This window comes from Oryctolagus cuniculus, chromosome 1, assembly GCF_964237555.1.
Source record: "Oryctolagus cuniculus chromosome 1, mOryCun1.1, whole genome shotgun sequence".
NCBI lineage: Eukaryota > Metazoa > Chordata > Mammalia > Lagomorpha > Leporidae > Oryctolagus > Oryctolagus cuniculus.
Window position 1 is genome coordinate 41,685,621 of NC_091432.1, and position 18,673 is coordinate 41,704,293.

General features: G+C 37.0%; 1 protein-coding gene across 2 annotated transcripts in view; it reads right to left on the reverse strand.

Annotated features, from left to right (window-relative positions):
• Positions 1 to 7,746, reverse strand: part of LUZP2 (leucine zipper protein 2) — a 527,143-nt gene extending 519,397 nt beyond the window's left edge. Inside the window, exon 1 of one of the 2 annotated variants that reach the window (XM_008268979.4) lies at positions 7,193 to 7,746. In XM_008268979.4, coding sequence (XP_008267201.1) covers positions 7,193 to 7,633 — 441 coding nt within the window. In that variant the 5' untranslated portion in view covers positions 7,634 to 7,746. The remainder of the gene's footprint in view (positions 1 to 7,192) is intronic. The other variant, XM_051852030.2, reaches the window with a different exon arrangement.
• Between the last annotated feature and the right edge of the window lie 10,927 nt (positions 7,747 to 18,673).

Sequence of the window (18,673 nt, forward strand, 5' to 3'; positions counted from 1 at the left end):
CATCTTAGCATTTTTTGATATACTACAAAATACAGCTATGCTCCATGCCATGTGATACACATTAAACCTAGTTTATTCAATCTTTATAAACCTGAATGTTAGGTTATTATTACTTTCCATTTTATAAATGAGAAATATGTGCCTCAAGCTGCCAACTATACAGTCTGTGATATAGACACTGATGGTAAAGATGTTATATGACTATAAGCTGCACATCACCTATTATGAAAGTGTACAGAAATTGTAGACTAAAAAAAAACAATGTCGTAATATTTGAAAACTAGATGTGAACATATTAGAAATTCATTTTTGCAAGATAGTAAGTATGCTATCCATTGAACAATGGGCACACAATTTTAGCATGGATGTCACAGGTATGGACAATAAGAGAAAAGTCTGGGAACTATATTTATAGTAATGATTTCAATGAAAAGATCTTAAAGGAAAAAAATCACATTTTAAAATACAATTGAAAAGTTAACAGTAACCATAATAGGTGAGAAGTAAAGTGTGTGCAATGGTGAGATTTCACTAATGACTCAGTTTTGGTTTGGAAAATGACCTAGAATATTTTTTTAGGTCAGCTCACTCTTCAAAATCAACTGAATACAGAATGACAAATGGGTTCAGCTCCTTTATACTATAATTCCCTTTGTCTATAGCCTGTAGTTCTCTCATGATTAAATATGATCAGAGAATTTTTTTCTTAAATTAGCTTATATTCTAGAATTAGTAGAGAAGTTTCATATAGAACATAGGTACCACATTTTCACACATTGCTTGATTACAGAAGGGATATATCATAGATATCAGTCATATAAGAACATAAACATCACTGCAGAAAGTTTTGGACTCTGGTTTTAGTTTCCTTCTGTATCTTAGACAAGTCCCAAACACACTAAACCTTGGTTTTCTCATTTCTAAAATGTACAGCTATGGACTATAGCACAACCTTGTATTCTCAGCATGGTCCCCAAGTGTAGACTCTTTAAAGTACACTTGAAGAGATTAAAACTCTTAAAAGCAAAACCAAACAAGTCAGACATAATTGCAATGCAATCACCACCCATGGTATAATGGTGTCTCCTAGCGTTTATGAGAGCATTCTCAGAGCACACTGATTTCTGGATTGACCTTCAGCTTGTGTCTGAATGGAATGGTTTACATTAAATGTTTCTTTGCCTTCTGTACTCAGGAAACAGTTATTAAAAGTCAAAGCAAACAGGTGCTCTTTCTCTGAAGCAGACTTAACAAGGACTATATAATTTATTTCCACTTAGCAGTATATCACACCCTGTTCTATACATATTGACAGATACAATGTTTAACACACATGTATACACATAATGATCATGGGGGAAAAATTTCATGCCATGGTCTGCATCTTAACTGAAGAGTAAGATAATATATACGATAAGTAGTCAAGCCTAGATGATCTCTAAATTTGTCTGCAAACTGTGTTAGCATGATTTTCTTTTTATATGATGACTCTTAATCATATAAAAAAGGTGGGATTCTTCTGTATCAGTGATTTTTAAAATTGGTATCTATCACAGGAAAACAAAAATATTCATATTGTTACCTTTTCTTCTTTTAATTTTTCTAAGTATTTGGACCTTACGGATATTGTCAGCAGATAATGAAATCAGTGAACAAGTAGAAAATAAAACAACAGAAACTTTCTTTTATTTTTTTTTGGGGGGGGGGTGATTGGAAAATATTCTTATTCATTGGTTCACTTGTTCAAAGTTAAGAATTAAACTAAGCCACTCTGATATATGACTCAGGCATTTTATCCTGAGGGCCAAAGCCTGCCATTATAGAAACTTTTCAGCCACTTGACTATGTATTGGGAAACCATTCTTTCAATTAATTGGCACCTATGCTCATGGCTTTCATTTGATATTATTATTTATACAGTAGAAGTGCAATAACATTTTAAATAGGTACACAAGTAGCTAAATATAAGCTCTGGGGTGCTAAATCACACTCTCATAATTGAATTAAAAGTAGAAATTTTTGTGTTGACCCAAGTGAATGGCATCATCCAGGCACCTGACTATAAAAACATTTGAGAAGAACCAGCCTAGTTACCAAATGACCATCAGGACACCTCCTGTTTCTGATCTTTTTTTTTTTTTATCAATTTTCTCTCTCTTTTGTTATTATGCTTCTTATTAATTTGATGTTTTCCAAATGATTTGTATTCAAGTTTTCTTTTTTTCTGCTATGTCCAAATCAAGCACAGACATAAGAGTTCATGAAAATAAAATAACATTCAAGTATGATATATAATGTATAATACATAATAGTTCTACAGGTAGAACACTTACTGTATTCCAGAAAATATGCTAGATTCCTCATGGATTGTCTTCTTCTGTTCTTAGAACAAATTCCTAAGGTAGGTTGTGTAAGTAGATTTGTTTTGTACAAAAGGAAACTGGATGGAATAGATAAGCAACGTATCTAAGGTCACATAGCCAATAAGTGTTACATGATATTGAAACTGTGCCAAACACCATCATTCTCATTGCCCTAGGAAAGAAGTTGCTTGTGATACTCCTTCATTGGTGGTGTTACTCACTGACTCCCCCAGTCATACTCTGAACTTTGTAAAGCATTTATTGTTGTTATTTACCCAATTTGTCACTTATATGGTCATTTTTCTATATGACTAGATTATAGGGATATTTATAACTAATCTATGATTTTATTGCCCTGATAACTGATGGTGGGCACTATCTTAATATATGAGAACGAAAACATCAAAGACATCTCTACAGGAAGGAAGGCAAGTTTAAAGTGTTTTTTTTTTTCCCACCAAGGTGGGAGGAAAACATAATTTTAGGCAGCATCATTTAATCAGGTGATTAGCTCCATTTGTTAAAGGCATCTTAACAAATCCCCTAGAAGTCACTCAAATACAGGCATACACCACTCCTCATAACATACATGAGCAAGCATCATTCCATTAGAACCACACTCTTCTCAGTGGTTTTGGTGATGTTTGCTCCTTATTAGAAAATCAATTTCTTTTTTTTTAAATTACATGGGTTTGGTTAGGACACTGGTAAATTCCAACATAAATGTATGAAGTTTCCCTATTATTAGTTACAGGAGAAAAAAACCATAAAATAAATCCCAAATAAATCATTTTGGACACTGCAACTAGAAATAAGCAATTCAGGTCAAGAATTTTTTTAGCTCAAGAACACAAAATATTTGATTGCTAATATGAATATTTCTTTAGGAAAACCATTTCTGTAACCTAGTTATAAAGAATGATATAATTATTATCATTAATAAGGAAATGCAGGTAGAGTTTTATAGAGGGGCATGTGTGGCAAACACATTGCGTGCATGACTAGGGGAACAAATCTAAATTCCCTCAGATTGTTTCGAGAAAGTTAAAACATTTTATCCTTCCTACATCAAATTTATTAGCCTAAAATGTTTTGTTTGTGTTTATTGTGACTCTTGTCCTTTTCCTTATCCTGCACATTAAGTTGATCCTGAGATTAGATTAAAGCATAGAACAAATAATAGCCTTGGGCATCCTAAATATATAGTATAATTTAAAAATAGATTCCAGAGTAAGCATGTGGTGTGACTGCTGATCAGACAGCCCAGGAGAGACCTCTAAGGTGACTCCTATTGGGAGGACTATAACAGACCATCTGCTCAAAGTTCTTGCTTGATGGAAAACCACCAGAAATTGGTAGACCTTCACTACTCCCCTGCCATGTCTCCCTTACCATCAAGTCATTTAAAATTTAACAATCCAAAGGCATCAAGAGTGTAGCCACAGCACAAAGATAAGCAATGTGTCTAAGGAACATCACACAGCCAGTAAGTGTTGCATGGCTGATTACTAAATACCAACTGATTACCATATACCATATTCTCATTGCCCCAGCCATAAAGGAACAACAGCATGTGGTTCGTGGCTGAGTGTGCCTACAGCATAAAGGAACAGAGGTTCAGCAGATTAAAGTACAAGCCTTCCCAACAATCCACGGGTCCATTTCTATACTAAGAACTTTTAAAGAGTTTTTACCTTATCATCCCTTTTAGTACCTATAGTACTTCTTTCTGAAGTGAATTACTGGCTGCCTTGGAGTAGCAATTTAATGCTTCTACAGAATGAGGCTGTTTAAAAAGTACAGCCACTCTACTCTGAAGCTATTAAAACAACACATATGTTTTCTTTCCTTGACCACATTTATTTGTGCACAGGTTAAATGAGTTTCTGTATTATAGCTCCATTATTCATTTCATTAACCTTAGTTTACCTGAATTTATATGCACGTTCTAAACAGGAGAGACAAGAAGCAAGGAAATTAAAATAGTATTTTTAACTGTAAAAAGTTTTTAAATTGGGATTTACAGCTAAAACAAAGAAAAATCTTTGGCTACTATTGAAGGTAAACAGTTTTCTTTCAAGACAAAGCGCCTCTGGATGAGGTTTATTGATGTTCATCCTGAGTTAATTATGGCAGTGTGTGCTTCAACATATAAAGTTGTTACAGAAAAAGTGAGGAGAGAGAGGCAAACGGAAACAGAAAGTTATTAAAGATTCTTATGTAAATGGAAGAATTGTTTCAAGGTTGTCATCCCTGTGGCTAGAAAACTATTATATAGAGACTGTCTTTCTCCAACAATAGAATTTGTTTCAGAAAACAAAGTCCTTTACTTTAAAACAGAATTGAAGTTTAGACCTTTTGGAAAGAAAACACAGATGTATTAAGCTAAATTCAGAGAAAGAAAATGAACCAAATATAGTTTTTGTGTAACACATCTCATTCCGCACACTTTAGAAAGAACCTGACAATGACAGGCAAGTAATATCACTCAGAAGCTATGATAGAAAAATAGCAATTGCCACTCTGCCAATATTTTCAATGTAGTCTTACCATGTGAAATGTCATTTGCTTTGTATACAAGACCACTGAATAAGAAACTAAGTTAACAGAAGTCTTTGGCTAGAAAACCCACTGTCACAGGTGGCCATGGCTAAGCTACACATTTTTTTTCCCAGCAGGACAGTAAGAACACCCCTACTAATGCAACTGTTGTTACAAAGTTCAAGTTCCAACCTACACATTAACCACACACCTATAAGAACTGTTAAATACTGTGAAGAGAATGACCTTCTTTAGAGTCCTTTAAAACATATTCTTTTCTTTTAAAATGGCATATTAATAGTAGCATGTACATTTTCAAATTTGTTGACTATCACAAGGTAATGTGATAATCTAGTCAAACAAATGACCACAGAGTAATCATATGAAGGAAATGTACTCCTAATTGTGAGGGTTTCACCTTCTTCAAGCACAGCATGAGTTTTCCACAAAACTTAAAAACTGGTCATACAACCAACACTGAAGAAGTTTCATGTCTCAATGCATCGACCATGACTGTTCTGATTTTTATTGTAATGAATGTGTTGACTATGATTAGATGCTTGTGTCCTTACAGAAATTACCACTTTCATAAAAGGGAAAAGATGTTGGCTATTTGCCCTCATATTATATAAGCAAAAGAAAAACTTTGGATTTTTCAGTCAATATATAGCATCGTTAAAAAGCAAATGTGCATTTCAAATTCTAAAGATTTTCACTGTCTTTAAAATCACTGTGCACTCTTTACATCGTTTAAGTATTTGTTATCTCGTGCATATGCTGTCCATCATCTAGCTGAGTCCAAACTTTGAAAATCTCCTTTCCTTAGAAATAGAAACTCTCCAATAATTACTAAACCAAACATAACTGTGTGTGGCAAGAATTCAAAAATAACTGTGATGCATAATTTGATCCAGCTGTCTAGAGATAATTACAAATATTAAAGTGAGCTCTGTAGTTGAAGCAAGTTATAACACTGGGAAACAAAGTGATCTTCTTTAAAACAATCTGCATTTTATGAACTGATGTGACAGGAAAATCTCAGAGGAAATAAAGGATAAAACTTATATTTCTGTTTAGTCTAGGAAAGTCACCTGGGCTTTGCGCAAGGAAATACGAAATTCATTGATTAGTGGGTCCAAATAAAATAGTCTCCACACTAAAGGAAACTTTGATTATTCAAGCACAAAAGAAGTTGTGAGGATTAGGAATTCTTTCAAGAATTTTCCAGTTTTGATTTTTAAGAAAGCGTGAGTTTTCTTCACTCTTCATTTCAAAATGAGATAAAACCCTATACCATTCCCTTTATTTTCTACCAGATGCACCATCAGATAATGTTTCCACTCATGTAGCTTTGAAAGAATCGTCATCCTGTGTGGGTTATTTTATTTTAGAGTAGCCAAGTGAACGAGGTTGCTGCCAATATGATGCTAAGGGCATGCAGAAGCAAGACTCAGCGCTGGGCAGTCAAACAGTCCACCTTTGTGTTGCGCTGGTGGAGGAAGAAAGCATACCCATCACCAACTTTGGGACTTGATCAACAAGCGGGGACTCACAAAACTGTTCTCAATCACTGCTTTTTAAATTTCCACTAAAAATAGCTCCTCTGTGCCGGGGCTTAAAGTCCCATCTGCAGCCAGTGGTAGAGTACAGTACTCAGTTGTTTATCACCCGGGTCTCTGCATCACTTTTCTAACTTTAGACCGCCTCTCTGCTCCTTATTTAGGCGTAGTCTTCAAATCACAAACGGAAACACCCATCAGGAAGCCTACCCAAGATGTTAATCAGGGCTTTTCAGGAGTCAGGGAACTTTTGCACACTTATTGGCATCTTCTGGGATTATTTTGTTTTCTCTGGTTCCCCATACCTTAAAATCAAGTATACTTAGAAGAGAAGGGGGAGCACTGTGGCTATTTAGACATGTCCATAGGAAAGACACCATCTGGTGACAGTTCCTTCGTCTACTTTCCTTTCTTGATTTTGTACTATTGCAGTGATTTCTGTTCACTTCTACCAAGGCAGAAGGGGAAAATGTCTGTCCTTCTGAAGGGAGAGCTCCGGGTTCCCTCATTGGGAGCAATCCTGAGACTTTCTCCAAGGGCCTGGGATAACCAGAAAAGGGTTCTGCTCTCCCGAAGAATTTCTGAGTCCGAATCACAGAGTGATTTTCTTACTTGGGCAGGAGATGCACACAGCTGTAGAGCCTTTGATCCCCACCAGTGACCCGCAGTGGAACCAACCTTGCATCTGCCGCACCCCCTTGCTCAGGTCACTCACCCTCTCGGACTCACCTGGTGCTGAGGACCAGCGCCGGCAGGATAGGCAGCAAGAAGTGCGCTGCGCTGAATTTCATGCTGTCGCCTGTCGGGGGCCTCCTTCCCTCGCTGCCTTCGCTCTTTCGCCTCCTCGGGGTCCCGTAGCTCCTCGTTGCCCGGCTCTCTCCCAAGACGGCGGAGCCCTCTCCAGCGGTGGACGGAGGCAGAAAGACTAACGGATGCCTCGCTAAGGCAGGCGCTGAGAGAGGGGAGTATCTTCGTGAGTGATGTCACCGGCGAGGCGAGCCCTTGCCCGGGATTGCTGAGCGCCGGCTCTCGGAGCGGAGGAGGGCGAGCTGTCCCTGGCGCTGGAGGCTGCGCGGGGAGAGGGAGGGGTGGCCAGCGCTTGCCCCGCGCGCTCCGGGCCCTGGGCTGCGCTCTGGTCACTCGGGTGAGCACCGGCCGGGAGCTGATCATTTATTCCCGCTGCTCGGAAGGACCGCGAGGGGGCAGGGCGGGGGCGAGGAGAAATCTAATCTGCCAATAATTGAACCGGCATACTCGGCGGGAGGTGAGATCGAATCGCTGGGAAAGACTCAGCCTCGTAGAGTCGTAGGCAGGTGTCCTTCACCTGATCCAGCACGACGTCGCCGTGGAGAGTGTGAAAACGCTGTCCTAATTAGGGATGCGTAACGGTTTGCCCGATGCGGACTGAAGGAGAGCGCGAGGAAGCAGTGCCCAGAAACCTACCCTGAGCTCACAATGCCAGCATCGCAAGCTTCTTAACCAGTAAATGCCGCTTTACGAAGAGGCTTCGCGACCCTAAGACGTCTGCGCCTTCTGGGCTTTGGCAATATCTGGTCTTCCTCTCATTTCAGTCCCCAACAGCTGGCAGGGGATTTGGAGCTGGTGGGCCAGGTTCACGCACCTGAAGGGGTCCTTTTCCTCAGGTGAGAATTCATCAAGGAGGCACAACTGAAGCACTCGCAACATATTAGTAGTAATGAGCTGGGAAGGGCAGTACTAGAAGACACAGGGTTGCCTGTACCATTGTGCTTTGTGCATTTTCCTCATGTTCCATAATAAGCATTATCTAGAAAATGAAATGACACAACTCTAATAAAAATGCCATTTTGCACACGCATGGAAAACAGAACTACCAAGACATTCAATTCTAGGGTCTAAACATGGTCATTTTTTAATATTTTAACCGAATGTCCTGGTAAAGTAACAAGCTTAAAGCAATTTAAATGTTATTTAATTCGGTCCTCATAGGAATCATCCTAGCAAAATAGAAATTAATACTATTTCTATTACAGACATGAGGAAACATTGTTATCAAGATCTGGAGCAAGATTTTTTTTTTTTTTTTAACAACAAGTAAGTTTTCAAAAACCTAGAAACGATCCTGCTGTTTTCTTGATCACACCTAGCCCTGATGTTGACACAGTCAAGGCTGATGCACATGCAAGACCCAAAATACAAAAGTCAGCTGGTGTCCAGTAATATTCCTATCTTCAGGGTTCAGTTCACTTTCCATTTTTGTGGCAATTCATTTATAATAAAATTTAAATGAAGTATCTCCTCTAATCTCATTTTAGAAGACGTTTGTTGGGAAATTTCATTTGTTATAAAGACTGACATTTAAATAGAATGCAAATTTAAGGAGTTAACCATCTAGTCCTTTTATTTGTTTTGGTTTTTATTTTTAATGGCATTGAAGTTTAAAACATCAACACAGAACAGAATTGCTTTAAAACCCCAGGATGCATAAAGGTCATAACTTTTGCAAATTGTGTATAGCAATAGTAATATCTGTAACAGACATGGCTAGGAATAAACAAATCAGCTCATTTGTGAATTGCATTTTATTTACTAAGAAAAATGGAAACACACTTTGCTAAAACAGAACCCTGACTCCAAGGAAAAGTATGTACTCTAGTTTGCTCTTGCCAAGAGTTTTCTAATAATAGACTGCCTGCTAACTTTTGAGGGGTGGTTGATTATTTGAGTTGCAAACTCAAGAAGGGCATGTGGCTACTTAGGAATTAAACAAATGCTTATACTACAAAACAACACATATCTCTAAAACACATTTTTATTTAAGTTTACAGTGATTATTTTATTTTTTTTTCCCTTGGAACAAAGTGTGGTAGTCATTTCCATTATACTCTATTGCAAAAGATGTGATAGCCTCAGAGTGTCAAGTGACTTAGTCAAGGTCACTCAGGAACTTTATAGAGGAGCTGGCCTTTAATTCAGTCTGCGTCACCTCAAATCCTATGCTTTCCTGAGACAAAAGCATGTTCAAACCCATGTAAATAAAGACTTGTCCAACCTACATTTTGTTACATTTTACTAGACATGCAACACAAAATAAGAACCAAACTACCTTGTCAATCAAGAAAATCAAGCATCAACGTGAGCTTGGTTTAGACTGTCTCAGAGTTCTGCCGTGTCAATGTTTTGGAGACCTATGAAAGATCACAATGTTTGTTGGCTTTTGTGCATTTTTTGAAAGCCAGATTGGGGGCAGGGAGGGAGAGAGAGATCTGACTTTGAAGGTTTTGAGATCATCAGGGAAGCATATCTTGGAAGGTGAGCCTAAATGAGATTTTGGAAACTCCCGCAGACTTAGAGGCTGGAATTATTATTCTGAATTCAAATACAGATGTGTGTCTCAGCAGAAGTCTTCTTCTTTGGGAATTACAGGACCATGAACCTCCATCACCCATGACATTCTGTCCATACTGTCACAAGAAAACACAAATCCAGAATTGACTTTATGGCTTCTGAAAGCTGATGTGTGAATTTTAAAGACACAGCAGTGAGACAACAAATTCACTTAGCTGTGCTGGATTCCAATACTGAACTCAGCAAAAGTTGCTTGCAGAAACTATACCCAGGTTTGACGAACATCAGAAAAGCTATGCAGTTACACTGAGTTTCCATAAATTACTGGGATTGGAACACACAGAAGTAATTTAGTAAAGTATTTATTCATTTCGCTTATTTAAAAGGAAGAAGATAGAAAAATAATGCTAAAATCCTTTCATAGGACAGTTGAAAAAAGCCTTAATTGAGATGTAATTCAGGTAACAAAAGCTTCACTATCTCAAAGTGTAGCATTCATTCTCAAGGTTACAAAATCATCAGTGTTATAGAAGAACTACAGAACATTTTCATCACTCCCCAAGGAAACACTGTACCTGCTAGCAGTCATTTACCACTTACTCTAGCCCTTCCTGCCACCCTTGCAAACACCACTCTAATTTCTGTCTTTAGGTTCACCTACTTCTTGACATTTCATATAAACTGAATCATATTACACATTAAGATCTAGTCTTACGTGACTGATTTTTTTTTCAAAATCATATTTCAGGGTTATCCCATGTTTTGGCATATCTCAGTACTTCATTCCTTACTATTGCAGAACAATGTTTCATTGTATGCATATTCTACATTTTGTTTATTCATTCATCAGCTGATTGAATGAGGATTGTTTCCACATTTCAACTATTATGATTAATACTATTAAGAACATTGTTAAAAGTTTCTGTGGGAACATTTATTTCTAATTCTTTTAAATATATACCTAGAAGTGGGATTGCTGGGTTGTATAATTTTATCTTTCATATTTTGGGAAATTGTCAAGGTATTCTCATAAATATTTGTACCATTTATATTCACATTAGTATACAAATTAACCTCAAAAAACTATCAAAAACTGGAATTTAGGAGAAATATTTAGCATTGTGGCTAAGATAAACACATACTACATTCAAGAACCCAGGTGTAATTCCCAACCCCAGGCCTGTTTTTGGCTTTCTGCTAATGTAGATTGTAGGGAAGAATATGATGGCTCAGATAATTAGGCTTCTATCACCCATGTGGGAGAGCTGGATGAAGTTAGCCTTGGCCCAGCCCAGCTGCTGCAGATATTTGTGGAGCAAATCAGCAGATGAGAAGTGCACTTTATATCTATCTCTGTCTCATTGTCTCTCAAATAAATAGATTAAAATGGAATGAAATAAGTTCATTTTGGTGCATTTTTTGAAACCCAGGCATAGTTTTTTTTAATAATATTCATTTTCAGGGCAAATTTTTTCCTAGCAGTTAGTATGTTCACATCCCATCCAGTATTTGAGTATGATACCCAACTTCACTCCCAATTCCATATTCTAATAGAGACCTTGTCAGGGCTGGTATTTTGGCATATTGGGTTAGGTCATTGCCTGCAATGCTGGCATCCCATATGGGGACCAATTCAAATCCCAGGTGCTTCACTTACAATCCAGCTCCTTTCTAATGCACCTGGGGAAGGAGCAAAGGATGGCCCAAGTCCTTGGGTTCCTGCACCCATGTGGAAGACCTGAATTAAGTGCCTGGCTCTTGGATTCAGCCTATTTTTTATTTATTTGACAGATAGACAGTGAGAGAGAGAGACAGAGAGAAAGGTCTTCCTTCCATTGTTTCACTCCCCAAATGGCCACTACAGCCGGCGCTGCACCGATCTGAAGCCAGGAGCCAGGTTCTTCTTCCTGGTCTCTCTTGCGGGTGCAGGCACCCAAGCACTTGGGCCATCCTCCACTGCCTTCCTGGGCCACAGCAGAGAGCTGGACTGGAAGAGGAGCAACCAGGACTGGAAGAACGCAGCACCCATATGGGATGCTGGCACCTCAGGTGGAGGATTAGCCAAGTGAGCCACGGTGTCGGCCCCTCTTGGATTCAGAGTAGACCAACCCTGGCCATTGCACTCATTTGAAGAATGAATCAGTGTATGGAAGATCTCTCTCTCTCTCTCTCTCTCTCTCTCTCTCCTCTCTACCTTTCAAATAAAGAAAACAAATACTTTAAAAAAAAATCACATAGACTTCCAGAAGCAGCAGGCTCAGGAAGTCAGATCCCTATGACCTACTTGAAGGGATTGAGTTTCCAGCTCCCTAGTTGGTGTCCAGCCATTTCATGCATTTGAAGAATAAATGAGTGTATGGAAGGTACTCTCTCTCTCTCTCTCTCTCTCGCTCTCTTTCTCTGTCTCCCCCTCTCTCCCTCCCCCCTCCCTCCTTCTCAACTGAACTTTTTTTAATGAGTTTTCCATCAACTTTTTGATGACCCTTTGTATGCATGGATTTAAAAAAAAATTGTGCCAAAATCAGCATTTCATTTAATTCCATTTTTACTTGAACTTTTTGCAGTATACTTGTATACAAAGGTGTCACTCTCTATATATCCTTTACAACATTTATAATTTTCAGTTTTCAAATTCACTTCTTATTAATACAGATATCCTGGCTGGTGAGAAGTGATATTTTATTGTGGTTTAGATTTGCATTTACTTGGCAAATAATCATATTGAACACATTTTCATCAGCTTATTGACCATTCAAATGCATTTTTGGAGATACTGTATATTTGTTCAAGTTCTTTGTCTATTTAATTGATCTATTTGAACTCAATATTTGAGTTGTAAGAGTTTCTCTATATATTTTGGAGACAGATCCTTGTTAGATAAAAGATTTGAAAGTTTTCTCAATCCATTGATTGTTTTTCGTTTTCCTAGTGGTGTTATCTGCAGCACAAAATTTTCTATTTTTGATGAAGTCAAATATATATATATATATGAAAAGGCATATATATATATATATATATATTTGATGTTGTACCCAGGAACTCTTTGTCTTACCCAAAATGAAAATTTATGGTTATATTTTATTGTAAGATTTATTGTTTTAGCTTTTAAACATAGATCTTTAGCCATGTAGAGACAATTTGTGTACATTTGTGAGGTACAGTCCAGCTACATGACTTTGTATGTATAAGTCATATCATTCTAGCATAATTTATTGAAGATATTATTCTTTTGGGGTCAGCACTGTGGCGTAGCAGGTAAAGACTTCCCCTGCAGTGTAATATAGGCATCCCATTTGGGCACCAGCTTGAGTCCTGGCAGTACCACTTCCAATCCAGCTCTAAGCTCTAGCCTGGGAAAGCCATGAGAGACGACCCTAGTCCTTGGGCCTGTGCACCCTCATGAGAGATCTAGAAGAAGCTCCTGGCTCCTGGCTTCAGATTGGTGCTGCTCTGGCCATTGTGGCTATCTGGAGAGTGAACCAGCGGTTGGAAGACCTCTCTCTTTGTCTCTGCCTCTGCCTCTCCGTAACTCTGCATTTCAAATAAATAAATAAATTGTTTTAAAAAGAAAATATTATTCTTCTCCCAGTTTAGTTTTACTGCTGTTTCCTTGCTCTAGGAGTAATCTGGACTTCCTTGTCTATCCTCATATTCTAAGTTCGAATATCTCTTAGTTTCATACTTAGTTCAATTTTTTTAAAGTTGCTTTCTTTTAAAATTTAAAACTTCCTTTTTTTAAATTTCCATGTATTTTGTTCCTATTTTTATAGTTTTTTCTATCACTTTTCCATGTATTTTGTTCCTATTTTTATAGTTTTTGCTATCTCCAGTGTGGTTGTGAATCTTATATTTTATCTCCAGCTAACACTTTTACTGAGTCCCTATCTCTGTAGACATTCCCATGGATGCCTAAAAGTCCAACTGAATCACATTGAACACTTTTCAACCTATTCTTCTGCATGTCTTCTTTCCCTGTAATTCCTTATATCATCACCATCAACTCAGACACTCAAGTAATTAACCTGAATAGTCCAATAATTTTATTTTCACTTCTCTCAGGTCTGTCAATCATTTAGTTCTACAAATTTTACTTTCTGAGTATTAATTTTCACCAATTACTCTGCCTTTGTAGTATCCTTGTCACCAGTGCTCTATTTAAGGTTGGTCATCTCTAAACTCTGAGATTTGCTACCTAATTCCAGGTAGATGTTCCTCAACTCCATTCCTCAATTAAGATTCATCTAAATCACAAATATCTCTATGGCCACAAAATTCTTAGAAAATTACTCTAAGATAAAGTATAGGATACATCAATATTAAATATCTTTTTTAACTATTATTTTGAAGTTTAAGCAAAACAATGGACACTTTCTCTTATATGTCTTCACAGCTTTTCATAATATTCTTTCCTCATGAAAAAATTAATTTATTTTTATTTGAGAGAGAAGAGAGAAAGAGAGAGATGAAGCTCCAATTTACAGGTTCTATCCCTTGATTGCCTGCAACGACAGGGGCTGGACTGGTGTTGAAGTTGGGAGCCAGGAACTCAATCTGAGTCTCACATGTGAATGACTACAACCCAGTCTGAGCTATCATAGCTACCTCTCAAGGTCTGCATTAGAATCAGAAGCCACAGTGAAATATTGAACCTAGATATTCCGATGTAGGATGCATGCCATTTAACAACCATTTTAATCTCTAGACTAAAGATCTACCCCAATATTCTTTTTTTCTAAAAGTGCTATCTCATTCCCTGTATGTTACATTAATCATTTACAGCTTGTAAAAGCCATCATCTCCTTCCAGAGTACTTTCCTTAGTCCATCTGACACCATACCACATGCTTCGTTATATGCGCCTTTTTTTGAGTCTCATGACATGTGGTGGATTCCTTGATGCTGCATTTGTAATATTATAATTATGTTTTTCTGCTCTTTAACAAACTATAATTATTTTAAGAAAAAGATGGGAATATTTCTTACTTTTGTCAGTACTACAGAGAATAAGCATATTGTATAAAATTATATTTTATTAAAATATATTCTAAGATAATTTCTAATTTTATACAGACATGTATGGACAAAAGAATGAAATAATAAAAGGAAGAAAAAGATGATTTACATAATCCAATGAAAGTTTGTTTCCTATTTAGATACTAACTGTATTTTTCTTAGTAATTAAAACTACTTTCAGGGAAATTTTATCTAATAAGGCCATTTATTCATTAAAAAAAGAAGAAGACCAATAGTTTCCTGAAAGAGTGAAGATAGATACAAGCCTCATTCAGTTTTCTGTGCTTCATACAAAAAGCAAGCAAAAAGAAAGAAACGGGGGAAAAAAAAGCCAAAAAGACTACCCCTCTAATTTTATTAAACTGAACCATCTTCAATGAATAGCTTTGATCCACCGAATTTTGTGATATATAATTCCACTGACTCATATGTTTGAACATCTCACTGGTTCATATGAATCATGAGAAGTCAACACAGAAAACGTGGAATGGATATTCTTCAGGAAAGAAAATGGACTAAAAGAAACTCTTTCATTTGAGACATATTGCCCTGGAAACATTACTGTGTGTTCTCTCTGAAAACATGGTCACGTTTGAGTTATCCTAAGAATGGGTATATTTATTTGAAGAAAGTAACAGGCAAACATAAGTAATGTCATTTTAGATTGTCCTGATTCTTGACATTTCATATGAATTGCTCTGCTTCCTTTTATCCAAATGCAGCAGACAGATTGGAAATCCGCTTTTAGCAAATGATCATATTGGGAATCCACTAGGGTACTGAACTCTCAATGAATCTTTTTGAATTATGAAGATTTTTTGTAATAACAATAGAAATACCTTAATATACTAATTTTAAAGCAGTTATTTGTTATTGGTTTTTATATTTTTAATATATTTACAAAAGAACCTGATATCCAATAGATACATTCTCTGGGTCAGTTAAATTTCACTTAACTTTTAAAATTAATAATATATTTTATTTTTAAGATTTATTTATTTGAAAGACAAAGTTAAGGAGAGGCAGAGAAAGAGGCAGAGAGAGAAATCGCCCATCCACTGGTTCGTTCCCCAGATGGCTGCAACAGCCAGAGCTGAGCCCATCTGAAGCCAGGAGCCAGGAGCCAGGAGATTCTTCCAGTTCTCCCACTTGGGTGCAGGAACCCAAGCACTTGGGCCATATTCCACTGTTTTTCCAGTCTATAGCAGAGAGCTGGATCAGAAGTGGAGCAGCCTGGACTCAAACTGGTGCCCATATGAGATGCTGGCTCTGCAGGTGGTAGCTTTACACACTATGTTGCAGCTCTGGACCCCTAAGTTAATTTCTTAGCGTAAAATTTAATTCCTACTTTATTCCCTCTTCATCTTTGATTATCTCTTATTAGAAATTATTATTAAACCAAAATTTTAATGCACGTCTCTTTGCTCATTTAACTGACATTGTATGTATAATTTTCAAAGATGCCTCTCATCTACCATTATATTTAACTCAAATGATAATTAATGATGAGTTTTCTGCTTCTAGGCATGAAGAAATAATTAGGACTGTATTTGTGCTCACTCTATAGTCAAATGGGAAATTTGAAAATAAAATTACAAGTGAATGTTTTCAAGCATTAGGTAATAGGCATAGCAGGGTCATAGAAAGAACGTTCATGCTCGCACCAGCTATCTAAAAAGAATCATGGTAACTACTAGAGTGCAAGAAAGCAGAGTCCAAGGGAAAATGTATTCCTATGGAATTGAGAAGACAGAGAAAGAAGTTACAGTTTTTATTTACTGAAGTGCTTAGAATTTGGGAGAAAGGGTACCAGAGAAAGAAAAAAAAAAAAAAAAAAAAAAAAAAAAAAAAAAAAAAAAAAGCCCCAGAAGCCTGCATGGTGGTTCACTGTGACACTGTGAGTCTTTGGCCAAAAGCAGTGCTGCACAAGCTGACAAGACTCTGGAAAGTCTATTTCTAGCTAATCTGCCATACAGTCAGGCTGAGAAGAGTAGATACCAGAATGTTTGTACTACTGAGATGTTGTAATCCCCATCTAGAATGTGGAAGCCCCAAAACACTTGGATGAAAAAGATAAATTCAGGAAAAAAAAAATTTAACTTTCTGAAAATCACCCAAGAAGAAGTGGGTGTTTGGCAATGCAGTTGACTCACATCACTTGGGATGCCGGCACCTCAAAAGTGATTGAGTTCAAGTCGTAGTTTCACTTTCTAGTCCAACTTCCTAGTAATGTGCAACCTGAGAGGTATTAATTGATCAATTAAGTAGTTAGGTCTCTACCATCTACATGGGAGACCTGGACCAAGATTGTGGCTTCTGATTTCTGGCTGTTGGGATCATTGCAGTAGTGAATCAGCTGATCTCTCTGTCTCTGCTAACTTGGTTTGTTTTTCATTCCAAAATTAATATTTTCAGGATTTTGGCAGAGTATCAGGGGAAATTGCCTGATTATTACAATCAATACAGAAAAACACTTCATAAATTCAACACCTTTTCATAAAAATATATCATGTGAAATGGAATATAGGAGAAATTTTCAACCTGATAACACTTCAAAAATAAAAAGCTCATGAATTTAATAGTGAAAGACTGAGAATTTTTTTTCATAAAACTGAGCATTAAGCAAGAGTATCTTCACATCAGTACACTGAAAGAAGGAAAACATTTTGTAACTTAAATTAGGAAAATATTCCCACAGAGGACATAGATTGATGCAAAGCATAAGAGCAAGATATTGGGGCTGGTGCTGTGGCACAGCAGGTTAACGCTCTGGCCTGAGGCACCAGCATCCCATATGGGTGCCGGTACTGGTCCCTGCTGCTCCTCTTCCAATCCAGCTCTCTGCAATGGCCTGGGATAGCAGTGGAAGATGGCCCACGTCCTTGGGTCCCTGCACCCATGTGGGAGACCTGGAAGAAGCTCCTGGCTCCTGGCTTCCTATCGGTGCAGCTCCAGCTGTTGCGGTCATCTGGGGAGTGAACCAGCAGATGGAAGACTCTCTCTCTCTGTACTTCTCTTTGTAACTCTGTCTTTCAAATAAAAAAGAAAAAAAAAAGCAAGATATTAATAAATTGTGCTTCAAAAACATAAAATACTTATTTTAAAGAAAAACTAAACATAAAAATGTAAAGCAGATATTGGAAAACATATTTGCAACATAATTTTATAATAAACTGTCCAAGAATATGTAACAGAGACTTCAAATCAACAGTCCAAAGGCAAACAACACAGTAAAAAGCTTATCAAAAGACTTGAAAAGGCACTTAACGAGAGAAAACACTGGAATATCAATTTAAGCACATATACAGGTTCTTAATGTTATCAGTCCTCAAATAAATGCAAAACAAATCACCAATGAAAAACTACTACTCAAAATGAGAAACCCAATAGAATAGCAAGAACTGAAGTCTAGTAATATGAAGTGTTACAAAGAACGTAGTACAACTTCTATAAATTCTATTTCTATTGTAAAATGACACAAACACTTTGGAACACTGACTGGCTGCTTCTTAAAAAGATATATAGAATATGCCTCAGTAATTTCAATCTTAGCCATTTTCCAAAAAGATACGATGCCATGAGCTCACAGAAAGACTTGTATGAAGATATTTATGGCAGATATAATCACATCTCCCAAAACTGCAAACAATCTAAATGCTTAGCAACAAGAGAATGAATACAAAATTTGAAGTCCATTTATATATATATATATATGATGAATAACTCTTACAAAATATTTGAATTTCAAAATCTTGTGTTAGAGAAGTCAGACATAATAAGGAATATACTAATTAATTCATTTTACATGAGGTTCTATAGTAGGCAAAACAATTCTATGGTAATAAAAACCTAAACAGCACTTGTTGCTGGA